At 34.0% G+C, this 24130-nt stretch overlaps 1 protein-coding gene and 1 pseudogene across 22 annotated transcripts in view; both read left to right on the top strand.

Moving 5' to 3' along the window:
- The window catches only part of DZIP3 (DAZ interacting zinc finger protein 3), a 96358-nt gene extending 72572 nt beyond the window's left edge, over positions 1-23786 (top strand). For 17 of the 22 annotated variants that reach the window (XM_023526786.1, XM_023526815.1, XM_023526891.1 and 14 more), the window contains 7 exons: positions 1404-1505; positions 5253-5378; positions 7323-7462; positions 8703-8823; positions 20186-20329; positions 20415-20516; positions 22016-23786. In XM_023526786.1, the coding sequence (XP_023382554.1) occupies positions 1404-1505; positions 5253-5378; positions 7323-7462; positions 8703-8823; positions 20186-20329; positions 20415-20516; positions 22016-22126 (846 nt within the window). In that variant the 3' untranslated portion in view covers positions 22127-23786. The remainder of the gene's footprint in view (positions 1-1403; positions 1506-5252; positions 5379-7322; positions 7463-8702; positions 8824-20185; positions 20330-20414; positions 20517-22015) is intronic. The other 5 variants (XM_011383283.2, XM_011382992.2, XM_023526881.1 and 2 more) reach the window with 2 other exon arrangements.
- Positions 2259-2379, top strand: LOC111736893 (annotated as a pseudogene).
- Positions 23787-24130: the final 344 nt, after the last annotated feature.

Raw genomic sequence — 24130 nt, 5'->3', positions numbered from 1 at the left:
ACTTAAAGAAAACATTTATCATTAAAAAAATTGCTGGAGAAATTTAAAGAAGAACATGTTTTTTCATTTTTGTTATTAAAGTTTATGCCTTTTTGAAGTTTGAGATTGATTACTTCCACGTAGTTGGTTGTCAATAGCATTTTATATTCATACATATGATCTTTAGGTCCTTTTAACAGTAAATGATAAACTAAAATATTGTGCCTCAGACTTAATTTTCCTAGAATTCCAAAGCTAACTGCTCCAATCAGAAATAAATGTCTAACTTGGTTTGATTAATTGTGTGTTTACAGAATTAAAAGATCAAGCAGACTTGTATTAGTTTTGTCTTAACTTTTTATGTAATAATTCCATAATGCAAAATAATAAATTCTTAATTATTGGTTTAATAGAATTAGGACTATGCTAAAGGTAATCTAAAGAGGTAACCCACTGAATATTTATTATTCATTTGGTTTTATAATATTTTTATATTTATATCTTAAAGTTGATATATAATGTTGATTGTGTTGTGGTTTCACAACACAGTGACATTCAATTGTGAAAAGCTGCCCCAAAGCATTAACTAGCTTTTTCATTGGTGATCTTGACTATTCCTCTCCTGGATTCTTTCTTACTCAGTCTTTAGGGATGCTTAGCATTTCTCTTGGGTTTATTCAGAGTTCTGGCATCAAAAGAGCTGCCCCTTGTTCTGTATTCTTGTTTTCTTTCAAGCATATGTCTTCTGTGTAGAAGTTTCTAAATATTTGCTTTTTAAGACTTTTTTTTCCCCACTCTTATGGGTTGTTTACAAAATAATATGATAAAGCAAAATGTGCACAATGTCAAAAAATGTTAAAAGCATGCTGTTAAGCTTCCGGGATTGGAGTCTTTCTTTTGGCAGAATCCAAGAGAATAAAACAAAGGTATATGTGGACCTGGAGAAAGTTAGAGATATAACTTTTGAGATAAACAAAGTGTAAATATTTAATAAATATTCTCTAAAATGTCCCCTCTACTTTTTAAAATTAACATTTGCAAGTAGTTCTGCTCTGTTACAAATACTGTTTTCCTCATATTTATAGCTTCTTGAATCTTTAGACTCTATTCATTTTATATTAGTGGTTCCCATTTTGGGGCTGAAAATTATGGAACCACAAGGGAATTAACACAAGTGTCTGTGAATTATATGTCTTTGTATCTGGTCAGTCAATAGAGACTTCTAAAAATACAACTATTTACAATTAGGGATAGTATTCTATAGAATTGTTTTCATGTCAAAAATTGTTTGTTTGTTTTTTATTTCGGACATACTGACAGAATTCTTGTTCTGTGCTATCATATTCAAAACTACATCAAGTATTTTTATATGCTATTTCTTTGAAGTTGATTTTGCTTTAAAATATTGTTTCTTTTTCTACTAGACACAGTACAATGAACAAATTAACAAGGTAAAGCAAGGGTTTGCCTTGAGTACCTTGCCTCCAATCCAGCTTCCTCCACCACCACCTAGTCCTGAGATACTGGTAAGAAATATGACATTTTGGAAAATTGCTATCTTCATCTTGAGAAAATGATAAGAGCTGTGAAACACTGAATATGCAATATCTTTAAAGTGTGTTCAAAATGGAATAGGCGCATGATGTGCATATCATTTGTAATCATGTCCATTCCTGCTCTATCAGCTCCAGATAATAAATAGTTGGCTGGCTTAACTGAGGCCACTTTCATAGGTTGCGTCACTGGATTTAAGTGATGCATTTAATATCTAAACCGGTAGTGTATTCTTATCCTGGCATTCTCATCTGCATCATGGAAGAAAATTGATGAATGCTTAGAATTCCCGATACCCTCAAGTTACCCCTAGATGACTGGAACACTTCAGCATTATCCCTAGCAGGCTGAACTTCACCCCACCATTTGTACTTTAGATTTTCTTTTCCTTAAATTATATCTTCTATTCTACCTTTAACAGCAGGAGGCTTCCTTTTATGCCCCTTCTCTACTTGTTGTTAGGGATCAATGAGTCTTAATCAGATAAACTAGTATCTATGCTGAACTATTTATGTTATCTTTTTGGGAAACATAGTATCTTAACCCAGTAAACTCATACAGCTTTCCAAAATACCTTTTAGGACAAAACTATTAGGAAATAATTTTTTACTATTATAACAGATCTGGGAGTAGGAAAAGAAGAAAGGTGTGAAATATTTGGGGGCAGATCACTTTTGATATCAGTACTTCTGCTTGTAGGAGAACTTTAAAAATGTTATTCCTAAGTCTACATCCACGGGCTACCCTGAATAAGCCTGATCCCATCTGATCTCGGAAGCTAAGCAGGGTCGGGCCTGGTTAGCACTTGGATGGGAGACCACCTAGGAAGACCAAGTGCTGTAGGCATAAAAAATAAGGGAATGTAAGTTGACAAGGTCCTTGCAATCTGTGAGGTCAACCAAGGGTTGCCTCGCCTAAAAATTTTAAAAAATAAAATAATTAAAAAAAAATTTAGAAAAATGAAAAAAATGTTATTTCTACAAATAGTTGAGTATATCAAAGAACTTAAAAATTATGTAAATTGTATGGTGTTCACTGTGTTTCAAAAGCAGAATCCAGAGCTAAAAGCATTATATGACGTAAACTCTGGGCTTTAGTTTGGAATGACAGTATTGCCTTTTATATTTTTGGTCAATTCACTTTTTATAGGAATACTGTATTATGGACATTATTTTTCTATTGCTATAGTATAGAATACTATTCTATATTATGGAACACCTAACTACTCTGATAAAGAATGTATTATGTACATGACAGAGAAATCCCAAAGATTCCCTGTAGTTCTACAGGAAGTCACAAATATTCTGGTAGGAGATCTAGAAACCCTGTACCTTCTGCCCATATTCAAACTACTGCCTATATGTTGTAATTAAACTCTCCTCTGACTCTAAATACAAAATGGCTCTAGAAACTCAGAAGCTAGATATAGAGTTGTTCTTTGGAGTTTCCTGGAACCAGACTGGCATAAGTTGTCTGATACTAGTGATACTCTGTAGTTGACAAATAAGCAAAGCTCGACTTCTGCATCCTCATTCCTTTAGAGACTGTTTTAGCTCTGATGTAGCTACCCAGATTTGGTCAAGGACAAAAACCCACTGGCAGTTAGGCCTTATGGAATTTATAAGCATCCTTCTGCTAACATATGTGTCTTTTTGTGCTTCCTAACAGTGTCACTGCTGTGCTTGATCAAAGCTGACAGTTGTGTTAAAGTATAGGCATCAGTGAGTGTTGAGCATTAGTGGAACAGTTTGAGAGCACAAATACTATAAATTGAGGTGGTATTATACAATGGAAATATACTAGAGATCTGAGTTCAGGTCCTAACTTCAAAGACATGTTTGTCTCTGGACAATGAGCTGTTCTGGACTTTGGTTTTCTCATTTATAAATCAGGAAATTGTACTAGATAATCTGATCACTAAAGTCTGTTTATCTCTGAGTTTCTAGTACTATAAGGAATGTTCACCAGTAGTCTAACTTATGTAGTAGTCTAACTTAAGAAGTCTGGAATAACAGGTACTGTTCCCAGTTTAACACAGTATTTTTATGTGTTTCATTGTATTTTGAGTTTTGTACACTGGCTACCTAATCTTTAAAGTAGTGTTAAGTAATAGTTGTCCCCAAAGAGAACAGGACTGTTAACTCAGTATTCACCATTCATTCATTCTTTAAAAAGTTTACATTATGAAAATTTTGAAACATGCATAAAAATAAAATAGTATAATGATCCTCTATGAACCGAAGAGCCACCTTCAGCATTATTTGTCAGTTTTGTTTCATGTTATCCCCATTCCTCCCCACTGGAATGTTTTAAAATAAATCCTACGTATCATATAATATCATTCATATACACTTTAATATGTATTCCCAAAAGATGAGGACTCTTATTATTAGATATAATCACAACATCATTCTTCTAAGAGAATTATAAATAATTTTTAATATCTAATATCCAGTTAAAGTGTGTATTTCCCCAGTTGTCTCAAAAAGGTCTTTCTTGCCTAGCTCAACAATATTTCCAATTTGGTTATAATTATCTTAACTTTAAAAACTCTTATTTTTAAAAAACAATCCAAGCAAGGTTGATTCTTTATATTTGGCTGATAACAGCTCTCCCTTTTATTCATGTCATTTATTTGCTAAAAAACTAAGTCACTTATACTGTTCAGTTTCCCACATTGTTGATTTAACTGATTGCGTCTTTCTAATGCCATTGTACATGTTATACAATTTCCTATAAACTGATGATTAGATCTAGTGTGTTGGCTAGAACCAGGTTCAGTATTTTTGGCAAGAGTTCTTTATAGGTGATGATGTATATACACATCAGAAAGCACACAATGTCTCTTCTTAGTGATGTTAAAAATCGAATGTCAACCTCATCTATCCATTATAAAGTTCCTCATTAACCTTTCACATATTGGTGTTAGGATCATTGCATAAAAGCTATATTGATGTTCATTTTTTTAATTCAGCGAATAGTTAAACTGCTTTATGCCTATGCTAGACCCAGCACATGTTAGATACTTGATAAATCTGTCCTCTTCTGTAGTCCAGTCAATAAGGTATCCACCCCATTGGTAGATGCTACAAATTATTAGCTTTTCACAACCCCCTGGAAAGTTAGAAATACAAGCATGTCTACAAGTCACTATTGGAGAATTTATCCCCCAGGCCCTCCCTGTTTTAGCTTTTTTCTGTCATTGGAGCTAAACATAAAGTCAGAATTCTATCAGGTAGTACAAGTTCACTCCAATACATAATAGTGAAAGTAATATCTATAGACAACTTTGGTTCTTCAGTGGAATTTCTGAGTGTCAGTATTGTTTATCAACATGGAAAGTATTCAGTGAGGAGCCCCTTTGCACAGTTTGTTATTATTCCAGTTGTGAGGGAACCTTAAAAGATCACATAACCCAACTCTTTTATATTTACATAGATTAGTAACTTGGCATCCAAAGTTACCCAGCTTGGTGAAGGGAAAGTGGGACTAGAACCTTGTTCTCTTCTTTTTCTTTCAGTGTTCTTTAGTATATTTCATTGCCCTTTGCTTTTCAAACATTCATATATTTAATGATTTTATGACAACATTGTTTCTATTGTACTTTCTGACTAGACTTCAAATCACTCTTTTCCTCAAACATTGCTCTATGAGTTTAGATCATTGCCCATATAAATATATGTGTGTGGATGTTTTGTTTTTTACCTTTTCTGTTTTAGATGCAGCAGTTCTTGGGAAGACCCCTTGTGAAAGAATCTTTCTTTAGACCCATACTCACTGTTCCTCAAATGCCTGCTGTTTGCCCTGCAGTCATCTCTGCACCTGGCCAACCTAGACCCTCCCTGGTACAGAGCCCTTCTTGTTGGATTAGATATTAAGTAGTTCTTTATTACTACAGTGGACTTCCATATGAACGTCTGTCTTCTCTTTGTTCATTTATTTGATAAATGATGACGGTGGCGGTGGTGGTAGTAGTGATGATAACTTCATAATCATTGATTATATGGTTCCATGTAAGGCACTGTGTTAAGGGTGTTACATATTTAATTGACATTAGCTTAGTTTTTGGATACAAAGATATGTTTTTATAGTAGAGAATCCTTATAATTACAGTTTGCTTCTATAGCAGATGACAGTGATGGGTAGATTAATATTTTAATAGATAATGTATATTTAGCATGATTGTTGGGTAGATTGAAGAGCAAAGAAGCCAAGTCAGAACAAACTAAATTTTACCTCAAAGCTAAAGAAAAAGTTATACACACACGCATATACACACCCACAAACATATATGTAGGTATAGTAGGATACTATTTATCTATAAACAGATAATATAAAAAGTATCACATTGGAACATATTATACTAAAAAGTTATAAATCTTCCAAGCTGCAAATAGCTAGGTAAGTCTCATTCAAATCTAAGGAAGCAATAGAGAAATTTAAAATGAATAAGATTATTGGTTATAATCTTACGTAAGGTAAACTTTTTTTATTAAAAGAAAAATATTTTCCCAGAAGATCATGTTAAATATAATTAATGAAAAGTTCTCTAATCTTGACTTTCTAAGTACGTTCTAGCCATTTTTTTGGTACCTATATGTTACTGACAGTTTCCCTTTGAATTATATAGTCATATGAACTCTGCTTATTTTTGTAGAGACTGCCTCTCTGCAAACAAATATGTGTATAGAGTTTTACATGTTAAGTAAGTACCAGATCTTTTTATCACCATGATTTCACATGGCTTGCTCCTGCACCATTCTATAAGGAACTATGGTAAAATTTTATTGAAAATATTAAAGTACCTCAACCTTCTAATAGGATTACTTTCTAATTCCTGGGAAAAAAAGCTGGATACTGAGGCAAACCCAGATTTTTGGGCAGTATTATGCTCTTTCTCTGACTTACTAGTTTGTACGAGTTATTCCAATGGCTGTTAGTAGTTACTGGTTTTTATGAGTAATAACCTTACATTTGAAGATAACCTGTAGAGCCTTAGGTAGAAGATGCCATGTATATAATTATTCTCCTAATCAGATTAGCACTCAGAAATATTCACAGAGTTTTCACTTAATGAGATGTTGGGAAGGCATTCTAATGGTATTCTCATATTTGCTTAGATGTTTGAAAATTCAACTTTATTATTTCTCTAATTATAAAAGTTGTATATGCTAATCATAAAACAAATAATATAGAAATACACAAAATATATATAAAATATATCATAAAGAAATAGACAAGGCAGAAAGAAAAATTACCCTGCAGTTGAATCCTAGGAAATAACCACTGTTTATATTGTTTTATAATATACAGACATGGTTCTGTACATATACCTTAAAATTTTTTAATATAAAATGAGTCATAACATAAATATTCTGCCACAGACTTTTTTAAAAAGTAGTAAAACGTATTTCATGGACATCTCTTATGCTCAAATATATAGATCTATTTTTAAGGGCTCAATATGCTGTATTTACTCATTACCCTACTAACAAACTTTAGGTTGTTTTCAGGTTTCATTGTTATAAAATACAGAAATAAACACGCTGTATGTATTTCTGTATATGTTTGCAATTACTGAGACTATTAGGTCCCATTTTTAAAATAAGGGTAATATAAACAATTAGAAATATTGCTGTGCTAGTTAAGAAAAAACTCTAAAAAGGGAACATGTATGTTAATATTCCTCTTTATCCTACCTATTTTCTGAGGTATGGAAATATCATGTTGGCATGGAATGTTACTTCCTAATAATTGAAACTGATGGGTTATAACTCTGCTCCTTATAGATGACTGGCATAGCCTGGACTGTGCCAGCACCAGTGGGAGAGCCTGTGTCCCCCAGTGCAGGTCTGGGAAGTGATCTCTCTATGATGAATTGGGAGAGGATTACAGACAGGCTGAAAACTGCCTTTCCACAACAGACCAGGTACCTTAGTTTATATTTAGTGGTGAGTACAGATCATATGCTACAGTCCATAGCCATAATTACAGCAATGCAACATTTCAGAGAAACGTAACACACAAGTATAGGTATTTCCTTACTGTGGCCTTGGTAAGGAAAATGAAGTTTATCAAGGGATAGTGTTCAATAAAATATTAAACCTCTTCACTGGAGTTATTAATCTTAAGTCATGAGAGAATACATTTTTAAAATTAGGTCTGTTCATTTACTGAACGTGCAGGTAGTTGTAATTTTAATCAATTTTAATGCCACCAGCTGCAATAATTATCTAATAACCCATTTCTAAAAAGAATTTGAAGTTGATTGTATGCCATATAAGCCCAGATATGATCAGATTTTACTTTCCTATTTTCTTAATTTTATTGAGGGTCCTTACAGTTTCTTTGTTAGGAAATACAGTTGAATGCAAGAAATCATAATTTTACTGTGCTTTTCACAGTTTTGACTTCACTAGAAAGATATTTAATTCTACTCCAGAAATGAAGTTTCTTTTATGTTTATTCTGATATCCAAGGAAATAATTCTAGTTACCCAAGCTAGGTTTTTATTAGTATTTTTATTTACAGACTAATACTTTTATTAAATATACATACTCTTATACTTCAGGATAGATTATGGTTTTATAAATATCATAAGTAGATAATAAAAATATAACTTTAATGCAGTTGTTATAAATATATATGTATAAAATGAATAAATAGTAAATCAAATATAGTTTTATAAGGCTGATGACAGGACACTTCATTTGAAAAAGAAAAATACTTCATCATCCTACCCTACTGTACTAATGTGTTAACAATGATAAAGGAAAGAGAGACCAATAATAACAGTTAAAAAGGAATATTTAGTCCTAGTAAGAGAGCATTGAGAGATGGGATATAAAGAGCTCAGAGTATAAATTAAGTAGATAACAAACTTAAATTCCACACAGTGAGTTTTCAAAAACAGTTAAAATGTTTTTTTAAAAGAAAATAAATACTAAACTTTTTCTCTCATGAACATATTAATTATTGTTAATGAGACAGACATTAAGACTTTTCATTTGGTTTAAGATCAATACAGATGGACCTGTGATCACTTTTTTAGATCAAAGATCTAAATCAAGACATATCAGTTGTACAATAGGATTTTATATCTCGTTTGGAGAGCATATCCTCAAGGCAGTGGGAAAAATCACCACTGCTCTTTCTTTGATCTCTTCCAGAAAGGAGCTTACAGATCTGTTACGGAAATTGAAAGATGCTCATGGAAAGTCCCTATCTGGACTGACATTTGATGAAATTGTTTACAAGATTTCTCAATTTATTGACCCCAAGAGAGCTCAGGTAAAAACAAAACAAAACAAACAACTATATCTCTCTGCCTTTTTCCATAGTAGTTAATTGTTTTTTTAATATATATATATACATATTCCTATAAAGCCATCACTTCAATCATGCTAATGGCCCTTTCTATCACCCACAATTGTTTTTTTCATGCCCCTTTATAAATGCATCCCTGCTGCTCCTTCTGGTGCTTAGTAGAAGGAGCACATATCTATGTAATAAGTCTCTGATTATCATTGAGGTTATTTTTGGGAGATACTTTACTGTCATCTTTAAGGTGACTTTAGTATATAGTTAAAAACATAAAGGTGGGAAGTTTGAATTCAAAGTTGTTTTTTTCTGCTCTACATCTTAAATGAAAAGCCTTTTTAAATTTTTTTATGAAATATAGTTGACATACAATATTATATCAATTTCATGTGCACAACCTTATGAAATGATCACCACATTAAGTCTAATAACCATCTGTTACCATACAAAGTTATTACAATGTTACCGACTATATTTTCTATGCCATACATTACATCTTCATAATTTATTTATTTTATAACTGGAAATTTGTACCTCTAATTTCCTTCACCTATTTCTCTTATTCCCCGCCCTGCACTCTACCCCGCAACAACCATCAGTTTGTCTCTAGAGTCTCTTTTGTTCTGTTCGTTTTGCTTTTTAGATTCCACATATAAGTGAAATCATATGGTACTTGTTTTTATCTGTGACTTAGTTCACATAACAATACTTTCTAGGTCTATCCCTGTTGTCACAAATGGCAAGATTTCATTCTTTCATATGTGTTGTTTTCATATCTCAGCTTCCATATCTTCCATATTATAAATAATACTGCAATGAACATATAGGTGCATATATATTTTCAAAATAGTGTTTTTGTTTTCTTCCAATAAATACCCAGAAGTAGAATTGCTGGATTATATGTTACTTCTATTTTTAATTTTTTGCAGAACTTTTATACTGTTTTCCATGGTGCTGGCAGCAATTAACATTCCCACAAACAGTGTATGAGGGGTTCCCTTTTCTCCACATCTTTGCCAACACTTCTTTTTGATAAGCTATTCTGACAGTGTGAGGTAATATCTCATTGTGGTTTAGATTTGCATTTTCCTGATGATTAGTGATGTTGAACACTTTTTCAGATGTCTGTTGGCCTTCCATATGTCTTCTTTGGAAAAATTCCTATTTGGGTCCCCTGTTTTTTATTTTTTTTTATTTTTTATTTTTTTTAAATGCCAGTTTATTATTTTTTTTCATACTATATACACATAATTTTTTTTAACATTTTATTTTTTTAATTTCTCCCTCCTCCCACTCCCCTCCCATCTGGTAACCACTAGTCTATTGTCCATGTCCATGAGTTTGTTTGTTTCTCCTGTTCATTTGTTGCTTTTAGTTTTATATCCCACATATGTGATATCATGTAATTTTCAACCTTTTCTATTTGGCTTATTTTGCTTAGTATGCTTATTTCAAGGTCCATCCACATTGTTGCAAATGGCAGTATTTCATCTCTTCTTATAGCTGAGTAATATTCCATTGTATATATGTACTACAGCTGCTTTAGCCAATAGTCTTATCGTAGGACACTTCGGTTGCTTCCATGTCCAGCCTCATTCTTTTTTCTCAGGATGGCTTTGGCAATTGGGGGGTCTTTTGTGCTTCCATACAAATCTGATGATTTTTTGTTCTATTTCTTTAAAAAATACCAATGGAATTTTGATGAGGATTGCATTAAATCTGTATAATGCTTTAGGTAATAAGGTCATTTTAACTATGTTGATTCTTCCAATCCAAGAACACAGAATATCTTTCCATTTCTTTGTATCTTCTTCAGTTTCTTTTAATAGGGTCTTGTAGTTTTCATTATATAGGTCATTCACATGTTTCGTTAGATTTATTTGTAGGTATTTTAATTTTTTTGTTGCACTTGCAAAAGGAATTATTTTTTTCACTTCTTTTTCTGACCCCTTGTTATTAGAGTATAGGAACACTATGGATTTTTGAACTTTGATTTTGTATCCAGAGACTTTACTGTATTTGCTTATTGTTTCTAGTAGTGTTCCTGTGAAGTCTTTAGGCTTTTCTACATAGAGAATCATGTCATCTGCAAATAGTGACAGTTTGACTTCTTTGTTTCCTATTTGGATACCTTTTATATCTTTCTCTTACCTAATTGCAGTCGCTAGGATCTCCAATGTTATACTGAATAACAGTGGCGATAGTGGACAGGCTTGCCTTGTTCCTGATCTTAGAGGGATTGTTTTTAGTTTTTCATCATTACGTGTAATGTTGGCTGAGGGCTTGTCATATATGGCCTTTATTATGTTAAGGTACTTTCCTTTTATACCGATTTTGTTAAGTGTTTTGATCATAAATGGGTGCTATATCTTGTCGAAGGCATTTTCTGTATCTATTGATATAATCATATGATTCTTATTTTTTAATTTGTTTATGTGGTGTATCACGTTAATTGGTTTGCATATGTTGAACCATCCCTGTGCCCTTGGGATGAAGCCCACTTGATCGTGGTGTATAATCTTTTTAATATGTTGCTGTATTCAGTTTGCTAGTATCATAAGAGATATTGGTCTGTAATTTTATTTGTGTTATCTTTACCAAGTTTAGGTATTAAGGTAATATTGGCCTCATAAAATGAGTTGGGAACTATTGCCTCCTCTTTGATTTTTTGGAAGAGTTTGAGGAGAATAGGTATTAAATCTTCTTTGAATGTTTGGCAGAATTCACTGATGAAGCCATCTGGTCCTGGACTTTTACTTTTTGGTAGTTCTTGATGATGGTTTGAATTTCCATACTGCTGATCTGTCTATTTAGATTTTCCAGATCTTCTTGATTCAGTCTAGGAAGGTTGTATTTTTCTAAGTACTGGTCCATTTCTTCTAGGTTATTAAATTTGGTGTTTTATACTTTTTCATAGTATTCTTGTGTGATCCTTTGTATTTCTGCAGTGTCTGTCATAATTTCCCCTCTTTCATCTCCGATTTTGTTTATTTGTGTCCTTTCTCTTTTTAATTTAGTGAGTCTAGACAGACAGGGGTTTGCCAATTTTATTAACCTTCTCAAAGAACCCGCTCTTTGTTATATTTATCTTTCTTATTTTTTGTTGTTGTTGTTGTTGTTCTCAATTTCATTTATTTCTGCTCTAATTTTGATGATTTCTTTCCTTCTGCTGACTTTAGACTTCCTTTGTTTTTCCTTTTCTAATTTTTTAGGATGAAGCATTAGGTTGTTTATCTGGACTTGTTCTTGTTTTTGGAGGTAGGCCTGTAATATGAACTTTCTTCTTATGACTGCTTTTGTCGTGTCCCAAAAGTTTTGATATGTTGTACTATCATTGTCATCCATTTGTATGTATCTCTTGATCTCCCTTTTTATTTCTTCTATCACTCAGTTATTCTTCAGTAGTATGTTGTTTAATCTCCATTTATTTGTGATTCTTTCTGCTTTCTTTTTACAGTTGATCTCTAGTTTCAAAGCATTATGATCAGAGCTTATGGTTGGTACGATTTCAACCCTCTTGTATTTGTTGAGGCTATCTCTGTGTCCCCACATGTGGTCAATCCTTGAAAATGTTCCATGTGCACTAGAGAAGAATGTATAAGCAGCTGTTCTAGGATGGAAGGCTCTGTAAATGTCAATTATGTCCAGTTGGTCTAATGTACCATTTAAGGCTGTTATTTCCTTATTGATTTTCTGTTTGGATGATCTGTCCATATCTGACAGTGGGGTATTTAGGTCCCCTACTATAATAGTGTTTTGGTCTGTTTCTTCCTTTAGTTCTGTTAGTAATTGCTTTACATATTTCGGGGCTCCCTGATTGGGAGCATAGATATTAAGAAGTGGTATATCTTCTTGGTGCATGATTCCCTTTATCATTATAAAGTGTCCATCAGTATCTTTCTTTAGCTTTTTTATTTTGAAGTCTATTTCATCCGATATTAGTACCGCTACTTCCGCTTTTCTCTGAATGCCATTTGCTTAAAATACTGTTTTCCACCCTTTCACTTTGAGTCTATATTTTCCTTTGGAGCTGAGATGTGTCTCCTGGAGGCAGCATATGGTTGGGTTTTGTTTTTTGATTTAATCTGCAACTCTGGCTTTTTGTTGGTGAATTTGGTCCCTTTACATTTAGGGTGATTGTTGAAATATGAGGTGTTCTAACAGCCATTTTATCTTTTGCTTTCTGGTAGCTCGGTGTTTCCATTGCGACCTTGTCCTTGCATTTCTGTTTTCTTTATTTTCGTTGTTTTTTTTTGGGTTTTCTCTATGGTTCTTCTTGTTTTATGTTATATACTTCGGTTCTAAATCTTTGGCCTGTGGTTACCATTATGAATTTGAAAAGGATAGTTATATATATATATATATATATACAGTCGTCCATTTACTTCTCCATGCCCCTTTGTGAATTTGGATCTTTGAAACTTCTCCTTTTCAGTCATTGTTGTCTCAGTTTGTCACTATGTATGCTGAACGTTCATTACTATCTTGCTATAGCAAATCTCTTCTTATTTTAAGCTTATAATTCCCTGTTCCTAGTAAGGGTTACACTCCTCTGCTTTTATCAGCCTGCTAGTCATGTTACTTCTATTTATTTATTTATTTATTTACTTACTTACTTACTTACTTACTTACGTCATTTTGTTCTAGATGTGCTGTAGTACAGGCCTCATAGTGGAGAATTCCTTCAATTTTTATATGTCTCGAAAGGTCTTAATTTCTCCTTCATATCTAAAGAGAGCTTAGCTGGATACATTATTCTTGGCTGGTAGATTCTTTTATTTAATAGTTTGAATATTTGATTTCACTCCTTGCTGGCTTGTAAGGTTTGTACTAAGAAGTTCGATGATAATCTAATGGGTTTTCCTTTATAGGTTGCCGTCTTCTTTTCCTTGGCTGCCTTGAAAATTCTGTCTTTGTCATTGTTTTTTGATAATTTTAATATGATGTGTCTTGGTGAAGGCCTTTTTGGGTTGAGATAATTGGGTGTTCTATTGACTTCTTGAATCCCAAGCTCCAGTTCATTCCTCAAATTTGGGAAATGCTCATCAACTATTTGTATGAAAATGCTTTCTAATCCCTGCTCCTTTTCCTCCCTTTCGAGAATTTCCATTATTCTTAAGTTTCCCCTCCTGATGGTATCAGCTAGTCCTTGTATTTCTCTTTCCCAATTTTTATTCTTCAGTTTCTCTCTTCTTTCTGATTTATTTCTAGATTTCTGTCTTTGATATTGCTGATCCTTTCCTCCATTTGGTCGACTCTATTTCCCAAGCTTGTTATTTCATTTTTTAACTCTTGCAGCGTGCTCTTTATCTGTAGAAGGTCTATTCGGTTCCTTTTGAGGGTTTTAGTCTCCTTGCTAAAGAACTCATTCTGCTCATCTAGTTGTTTTTTTCAGTTCTTGAAATTGTGGATATGATTCGTTTCGGATATCATTAAATTTTTTAGAAGTACCATCCTGAATTCTCAGTCATTTAAGATGCATATTTCTATGTCTGTAAGCTTATTTTCTGGAGATTTTTCTCTTTCTTTCTAAGCTACCTTCCCACCTTGGTTGTTCATGGTGTTTATGGACTATTTCTCCACCTGGGCATTAATGGAAGTGTGTTCTTTTTTTTTTTTTTTCCAGAAAGATGATTTATTATATAATAGTCTCTAGCCTGTTGCAAAGAAGGTGTTTTTCTTTTGGTTTCCAGTGGGTGGCATCTAAGCCTCTTGGATCTCTGCTTTATATAAAGTGTTAATAATTTCTTTTTTTTTCCTTATAAATGTTTAATCATGCTTGCTACCCTCAATCTTAGTTCCTGTCAGTATTAGTGACAGTTTCGGTAGCATTTGCTCTGATTCTCCTAGGGCTCTGAGGCTTTCCATCTCAGAGGATATGTGGGGAGGGGCCCTCTGGGTTGGGAGTTGGAGGCTGCAGCTCAGCCTCGGTTTTGCAACCGCAACTGGTGAAAATCAACTGTTGTTTCTCTGCTTTCTGCCCTGATGATTGGGCACTGCAGCCAGCTGCATGGAGCTCACAGCACTCTCAGGCAGGGCTGTTCAGGGAACTCGCCGCTCCTTCTCCCCTAACCATCCTCCTACAAGGAGCTCTGGCTACAACAGGCAGCTTTTTTGTTTCTCCCAGTCCACCGCCGGACACCCAGGGTTCTGACCTGTGGTAGCTCTTATGCGCAGATCCCACGCTCAGACATGCTGGTGTGAAGTTTGGGTGTTTTTTGTTGAGTTTTAGGTGTTCGGCTTATTGTTGTTTCAAGGGGAGAGATCTGGGAACGTCTTTGATGCCACCCTGTTTAATCTAAACTTGGGTCCTCTATTTTTTAATCAGATTGTTTTTTTAATACTGAGTTTTATGGGTTCTATATATATTTTGGATATTAACCGCTTATCGGGTATACCATTTGCAAATATCTTCTTCCATTTAGTAGGTCGTCTTTTCATTTTACTGATGGTTTTCTTCACTGAGCAAAAAGCTTTTTAGTTTGATGTAGTCTCATTTGCTTATTTTTTTCTTTTGTTGCCCTTGCCTGAGGAGACAGATCTATAAAAATATTGCTAAGAGCAATGTTGAAGAGTTTACTGCCTGGTTTTTTTTTTTCTAGAATTTTTATGGTTTCAGGTTTTACATCTAAGTTTTTAATCCATTTTGAGTTTATTTTTGTATATGGTATAAGAAAGTGGTCTTGTTTCATTCTTTTGCATGTGTCTGTTCAGTTTTTCCAATACCATTTATTGGAGAAACTATATTTTTCCTTTTTTATATTCTTGCCTTCTTTGTCATAGCTTAATTGACCATATAAGCATGCAGGTTTATTTCTAGGCTATGTCTTCTCTTCCATTGATTTAGATTTCTGTTTTTTTGCCAGTACTATAATGTTTTGATTCCTATAGCCTTGTAGTATAGTTTGATATCAAGCATTGTGATATCTCCAGCTTTGTTCTTTCTCAAGATTGCTTTGGCTATTTGAGGTCTTTTGTGGTTCCATTCAAATTTTTGGATTACTTGTTTTAGTTCTGTGAAAAATTCCAGTGCTGTGTCAATAGGGATTGCATTGAATCTCTAGGTTGCTTTGGGCAGTATGGACATTTGAACAATATTAATTCTTCCAATTCATGAACGTTATATGTCTTTTCATTTATTTGTATCATTTTCAGTTTCTTTCATCAGCATCTTATAGTTTTCAGAGTACAGATTTTTCACTCCTTGACTACATTTATTCCTAGGTATTTTATTCTCTTTGATGCAATTGTAAATGGGATTGTTTTCATAATTTCTCTTTCTGATAGTTTGTTATTAGTGCATAGGAATGCAAAAGATTTCTGTATAATGATTTTATATTTTACAACTTTACTGAATTCATTTATTAGTTCTAATAGTTTTTGGTGGGGTCTTTAGTTTTTTCTTTATATAGTAGTATCATGTTATCTGCAAATAGTGACAGATTTTCTTCCTTCCAAATTGGATGCCTTTTTATTTATTTTTCTTGTCTGATTGCTGTGGCTAGACCTTCCAATTCTATGTTGAATAAAAGTAGCGAGAGTGGACATGCTTGTCTTGTTCCTGATCTTAGAGGAAAAGCTTTCAGCTTCTCATTATGGAGTATAATGTTAGCTGTGGGTTTGTCATATATGGCTTTTATTATGTTGAGGTATATTTCCTCGGTACACACTTTGATGAGAATGTTTATCATAAATAGATGTTGAATTTTGTTACATGCTTTTTCTGCATCTATTAAGACGATCATATGATTTTTATCCTTTGTTTTGTTAATGTGGTGTGGCACTTTAATTTGTCGATATTGAACCATCCTTGCATCTCTGGAATATCTCGCTTGCTTGTGGATTATGATCTCTCTAGTGCAGAGGTGCTCAATCTTTTTGGCACCAGGGACTGGTGCTCCTATGAGAATCTAATCCCTCATGATCTGAGGTGGAGCTGAGGTGGTGATGTTAGTGCTGGGGAGCTGCTGCAAATACAGATGAAGCTTCGCTGGCTCACCCGCTGCTTACTTCTTGCTGTGCAACCCAGTTCCTAACAGGCCACCGACAGGTACTGATCTGCGGCCCAGGGGCTAGGGACACCTTCTTTAATGTATTATTGAATTACGTTTGCTAATACTTGGTTGAGGATTTTTGCATCTATGTTCAATGGGCATATTGACCTGTCATTTTTTTTTAAGTGTCTTTGTCTTGTTTTTGTATCAGGGTAATGCTGGCCTTGTAAAATGAGTTCGGAAGTGTTCCTTTCTCTTCAGTTTTTTGGAAGAGTTTGAGAAGGATAATATTTAACTCTTTTTTAAAATATTTGGTAGAATTCACCTGTGAATCTATCTGGTCCTAGACTTTTGTTTGTTGGGAGTTTTTTTGATTACTGATTCAATTTTATTACTTGGAACTAGTCTGTTTAGATTTTCTATTTCCTCCTGATTCAGTTTTAGGAGATTATATTTTTTTAGAATTTTATCCATTTCTTCTAGGTTGTTCAATTCATTGGCATATAATGTTTGTAGTAATCTCTTATGATCCTTTGTATTTCTATGGTGTCAGTTGTGACTTCTCTTCAATTTCTGATTTTATTTATTTGAGCCCTCTCTTTTATTTTGATGAGTAAAGTTTATCAATTCTGTTTATATTTTCAAAGAACCAGTTCTTAGTTTCATTCATCTTTGTTATTTTTTTTAATTTCGATTTTATTTATTTCCACTCTGATTTTTATTATTTTGTTCCTTCTAACTTTGGGTTTTGTGTTTTCCTTTAGGTCTAAGGTTATATTGTTTGAGATTTTTCTTGTTCCTTGAGGTAGGCCTATATTACTATAAATGCTGCATCCCATAGATTTTAGATCATTGTTTCCATTTTCATTTATCTCAGTGTGTTTTTATTAATTTTCTTTTCGATTTCTTCATTGACCCATTGGTTGTTTAATAGCATGTTGCTTGACCTCTACATGTTTCTGTTTTTTCTAATTTTCTTCTTGTAATTGACTTCTAGTTTCAAACTGTTAATAGTCAGAAAAGGTACTTGATGTGATTTCAGTTGTTCTAAATATTTTAGGATAAACGTCGTTCTTTATCTTGTTACAGTCTTTGTTTTAAAATCTATTTTGACTGATGTTAGTATTGCTACCCCAAGTTTCTTTTTGTTTCCATTTGCATGGAATATCTTTTTTCATTCCTTCACTTATAGTCTGTGTCTGTCTTGAGAATTGAAGTGAGGCTAATTTAGTGGTGATGAACTCCTTTAGCTTTTGCTTATCTGGAAAACTGTTTATCTGTCCTTTCATTCAGAACAATAACCTTGCCAATAGAGTATTCTTGGTTGTAGTTTTTTGTTTTGTTTTGTTTTTTTCCAGCACTTTGAATATATTGTGCCATTCCCTTCTGGCTTGCAAAGTTTCTGCTTAAAAATCAGCTGATAGTCTTATGGGGGTTCCCTGGTTTGTAACTAGTTCCATTTTTCTGCCTGCCTTTAAGATTCTTTATCTTTAATTTTTGACATTTTGATTCTAATGTGTCTTGGTGTGGACCTCTTTGGGTTCATCTTGTTTGAGACTCTGTGCTTCCTGGACCTTGATGTCTTATTTACTTACCCAGGTTAGGGGAGTTTTCAGCTGTTATTTCTTCAAATAAATTTTCTGCCTCTTTCTCTCTTCTCTTTCTAGGATCTCTATATTGCAAATGTTAGTATGCTTGATGTCCCAGAGGTCCCTTAAACGATCCTCATTTTTAAAATTGCTTTTTCTTCTTGTTGTTCAGCTTGGATGATTTCCACTGTTCTGCCTTCCAGGTCACTGATCTGTTTTTCTATATCATCTAATCTACTGTGATTCCCTTGTGTATTTTTCATTTCAGTTTATAGTATTCTTTAGCTGATTAGTACTTTGTTATATTTTTTCTTTGTTGAAATCTCCACTGTTTGTTCATTTCTCTCTCAAATTCAGTGAGCATCTTTATGACCAGTACTTTGATCACTTTATCATGCCGATTGCTTTTCTTCATTCATTTAGTCCTTTTACTGAGTTTTTAGCTTGTTCTTTGGTTTGGAACATATTCCTCTGTCTTCTCATTTTGCCTAATTTTCTGTGTTTGTTTCTATATATTAAGTAGATCGGCTATGTCTCCTAGTCTTGAAGAGGTCGCCTTATGTAGGTGATGTCCTGTGGGGCCCAGCAGCACAATTTCCTCTGGCCACTAGAGCTAGGTGTTCCAGAGGTATCCTCTGTGTGGGGAGCATGCACCTTTCTGTTGTGGCAAGTAGTGACTGCTGCAGGCTAGCTGCATAGACTAGTTGAGGTGTAGTGATCTGTGAAGCTTTCATCAGAACATATGTTAGAAGGAGAATTATAAAATGGTGTTAGAAGGCTAGAAGGAGAATTATAAAATGTAATCTGCTACTACCAGCGATAGCATGACCTTACTAGATTGTAAAAATGGCTACTGCCGTGTTTTAGATCCTGCTGCTGCTTCCTGCCTCACTTTAGGGCATTCCAAGATTAGTAAGTGGTCCCCTTTACCTGTACTGTATGTGCTTTTCTATCTTGGTGTTTTCTCACTGCTTTTCAGTTCGAGTGAGTCTATGCATGAGCTCTTCACTGCAGTTCTATAGTTTTCCTGGATGTATCTTCTATTGGTTTTTTAAAGCCAAGTGTTTGGGCGCTCATCTGTCCTCTGCACAATCTAAGAGTTGGGATGGTTAATGTGGAACTTGAATCCCTCACTCCTCAAGATCCCTTGAGATCCCTCCACACTGTGGAACACAGTGGCTGGGGTGTGATTTTTTTTTCCCTTGGCGGGGACCATATCTCTCCTACCCTTCTCAGTGCTGTGTCTTCTTGTGGAGGCTATGTTCATCAAGTTTCTATCTTGAATTCCCTCAGTCCCTTAACTATACTAGTTAGCTGTCGTAATTACCCCCATAACATGTTCAGAAATATCAATAGCCTGTAATTATAATAAATCATCTATTAACAATAAACAGTTTAACTTCAGTTAGACAAATGGCATGGGAAGTTTTTTGAAATACTTACCTCCTGATCATTCTAGAATAAAACTGACCCTCTTGAAATTTACTCTAGAAAATCATTTACTTTGAATGATTCTAAAGAAGACATTTTTGAAATTTTTCTGCAAACACTGTTTTAACTTAAAAGGGATATGTAGTTATTTTTGTCTTTACCTGACTCTAAGTATTTAAGTAATATTGCCAATATATCCTAGGTCTGATTGACCTTTACCCTTTTGCCAATTCTCATTGTACCACATTCTGTGCTTTTATTAGTTCTTCTTATTTTAAAACAGTTCTAAAAAAATAAGTATAATATTCTTCTTTTCAGAGTCAAGGTAAATCAGTGCCAAATGGTAGTTGTGTTTCACCCAGTCATACTCCACCACAGTCCAATGCTTCCCAGCCCCCAAAACCAGCCTGGAGGCCCCTCAGTTCACAAGGTCCTGCTACGTGGGAAGGAGCCAATAATTTGGTGAGACTGAGAATGTTGATTGTAAATACATTTAAGTTTGGGAGAAAGAAATGAGCCGACTAGATCTTATGTGTATTTTCCCTAGGATGATGAAGAAGAAGAAAAAGAGCCTTGTGTGATTTGTCATGAGAATCTCTCTCCAGAAAACCTCTCTGTTTTGCCTTGTGCTCACAAATTCCATTCTCAGGTAAACTTATCTTTTAAATATTTTACTATTAATCAACTAAGTGAGATTCATGCTGCCTTACTTGAAATCATATGCATGTATCATTATCCAGTGTTTTGTCATGAATTCCACTGGATATAATGCTGAGCTTTGGGCTACCATGCAGAAATATTTATATTGTTTCCCAATACCTAGCCATGGATTTCATTATGCTTTTTCAGATCTCTATACACCTTATGGGAAGGGGACTACAGTGGTATTTAAATGGTAAAGAGTAGGCAGTTCCCTTGAATACAACTGGGAGGAATATTGATTGGCATGGCAGTTCAATGGCAGTTTGGCAACAGTGCTCCTGCACCTTAATGTGCTATAAATAACACACAGTGTCCTTTGTCCATACCTAATGACCTTGGTAGTCTGTCCAGGATCCTATATTTGCTTTTGAAGCTTTTCAGGCTTGAGTTTTAATGTTAGAAAAATGTGAGGCTGTCATATCTTCTTTTGATTCTTGGCATTTATATAAATTAACTCCTAGTGTTGCTGCTGTGCAGGTACTATTGATATATAATTTATGATCCAAGTCTTCTGCTGCAGAGATATAATTTGACACAGGAAAAGATAATCTTACGCAAGAAAAGCTTCTTGGATAAATGAACAGTAGTCAACTCATTCAGGCCATATCTGTAAAACAGCATTTCATAGATATGTGGTACATGCTACACAGAATTATATTTTGCATCTACACAGAATAGCTAATTTCGAAAGATCTCCAAGATAGATACTTAGTCACCCATCTTTCCCATTTGAAATTTTAAAAGTCCGATCCATTTAGAAAATAAATGTTTCACAAAACTTATTTTATTCTTTGTCATTACCCATTGAATAGAATACAGGTAATTTATTCAGGTTATTTTTTGGGTTAGAATTAATGAGCTTTATATTTTGAATCCTCTCTCATGTGACCTGGCTCTCCATTATTCATACAGGTAAAAATTATTTGTTTTTGGAAAGTCAGTATTCAAACAAATGACTTAATAGATAGTTACCATCCAAAGAGCACTACTCTTGTCACCAAAGAAAGAACAACATGAAAGGTTGATTCACCGTCTAGGGGTTTTAACTTCAAAACACCATTAGCACTTGGTACAAGGTCTTGGTGAGTTTTGTATGTTTATTTATGACTTTTTCTTTATTATGAATGAGAACAATATATAATAAACTAGAGAAAAAAATATAGCAGGTTTTTTTAACCTCCTTGTTAGGAAGAACTGCTAGTCATCCTGAAAATTGGAGTTAGGGGAAGGATCCTAGTAGAATAAACTGGCTGAAAGTTCTTCCACTATTACTCAGCAAGCCATAGTGAAGGTGCCATGATTGTAGTGGTCAGCTTGGCAATCCTCCAGATAAAGGCTTTAAGACTCACCGATAGATAAGTTGGTTGGCAACTCTGATGTATAGATTAATAGCTGCCTCTCCTAGGCTGCATCTGAAAGACTGATGTGAATCTTTTTGCTCCTTAGTGCATTAGACCTTGGTTAATGCAGCAGGGGACATGCCCAACCTGCAGGCTCCATGTTTTGCTACCAGAAGAATTTCCTGGTCACTCCAGCCGGCACTTGCCCAAGATCTAATATAAGGGGTGACTATGCAAAGGAGTTTCAACTGCATAATTTAGTTTTGCCTTTTGTTACAAGCTTATTGTGTGAGTGGTGTGAAAATGTACACTCCTCAGTATTGTGCAAAAGAAGTTACCTAATCTCATCAAAGCTGCAGCCAAAGAGGACAGGACAAATCTTCAGGACTGTGAACTGAACTGAAAAGGCTTAAAGAAGATAGAATTTTAAAGGTTACATCATATTTCCCTTACCTTAGTAGGTATTTTCTTCCAGTGTAAACATAATAACTGTTACTGTGTACCTTAGGATGTCTTTTCTTGTGTTTTTTCCTTATTCCACTCACTCTTTACTTTCCTCCATTACACTACATTTTAAATTTCTGGAATAAATTTAAGCAAGAGAAAAAGTGAAATAGTAAATAAGAGAAGTAGGAAAATTCCACAGATTTTAGTGGGTTTTTTTTACTTTTAAAACTGCTTACAAAAAAATATATGTAATTATTTAAATTTTATCTTGATCTTCCCCTTTCTTTTCTGTTCTTTAAAATATATACCCATGAAGAGATTATGAGCTACTTGAAGGTGGAGACCGTATAGTGTTTTGTTGTAACTGGCTTATAATGGCTTGTGAGAGATGATTGTTAAGGTTTCAGGAATTTTGTGAGCCAGTTATCAAGTTGTTGGTAGCTTGAAATCTGCCATAGTGGGAGTATTTTACCCCATCGAAATTGGTAAGTACTATCTATAATTAAATTCTTCTCCTCCCCTCAAGAGCTGGTTGTTAAACATTTAGCAGCACACCACTGAGACCACATCTAATCTTCCTCTGTGCTTCCAGTGTCTTGCCCATAAATATTGGTGTAGCATAAATATTCCCAGAATCAGAAGTAAGGAAAGGACTCAGTAGTAAGAAAAAGAGTTAATATGCAAATTAAGTCACTTGTTCAGTTTAATAATCGAGATCCTATGTTAATTTGTAAACATGTTCTTTGGATCTTAATCTTTTATACTTTGGGGAGATTTTTTTTCTGTCTTAAGTTTCTAATTTCATTTTCTGATGCTGGGGAGTGTGGGGGACTATTTGTGTGTAGTTGCTTCTTGTGACAAAGTTGGGCTAAGCTGTGTATCTAAAGCTTGTCACTGAGAACTTTAATTCTTAGAAGTCAAAAACCTATTTTGAAAATAGTATTGTGTAAATGCTGTAAGTGTTGTACATGTCTCTAGTTAGAAAATTAAAAGAGTTTAGTTACCTTGTAAGACAAATATTACTTGTTTCATATTTTTCCCATAATTAATGAGACTGTGAATAAGTGTTTCCTTACTCAGCAACTGTTTGTTTCAGTGTAAATGTATCCTGAAGTTATTTTAAATCTCTTTTTAAAACTGCTATTTATGTAATTGTATGCTAAATGTTTTCTTCTGTAATGAGAATAGACTGGAAAATGTGAAGGAAATATCTAGAAATGAAGGCAGTCATCTAAGACACATAAAATGCCTAGAATATATCAGAATTGCAAAATTCAGGACTTATGGGCCTTTAATAATTTTCTTGTCTAACACTTCAAGGTCATGGTCATATAGCAAATTACCTTGTAAAACGAGTTTCTTAGTTTGTGTTTAAACTGCAATTTCAGTTTCATGTGAGAAAGAATAAATGTTTCTTAATTGAACACCTATTTTATCTGTGCATATGGGTTTAAATGTATCCTGAAACTACTTTAAATCTCTATTTCAAAGTCTATTTCTGTTTAATTGTGCTTAAACTTTTCCTTCTGTTATGAGAAAGGATAAGAAAATATCTAAGAAGAAGGCATTTCATAAGATGTCTAGACTTATAAAATGACAAAAATGTCTTAGAATCATAGAATATCAGACCTTGTAGGGTCCTTAATGATCCTCTACTCTATCCCCTCATTTTACAGGCACATCTTGCCCAAGGTCATGCGGCTAAATAGTGGCTGAGGCGGTCTTAATACTTGAGGGTCCTAACAGTCAGTCACATGCTTTCTTCACAAGCTCA

The sequence above is a fragment of the Pteropus vampyrus genome, unplaced genomic scaffold (genome assembly GCF_000151845.1).
Source record: "Pteropus vampyrus isolate Shadow unplaced genomic scaffold, Pvam_2.0 Scaffold1, whole genome shotgun sequence".
In the NCBI taxonomy this organism is placed as follows: Eukaryota; Metazoa; Chordata; class Mammalia; order Chiroptera; family Pteropodidae; genus Pteropus; species Pteropus vampyrus.
Note: the sequence above shows the minus strand (reverse complement) of the source record. Positions and strands in the feature narration are given on the sequence as shown.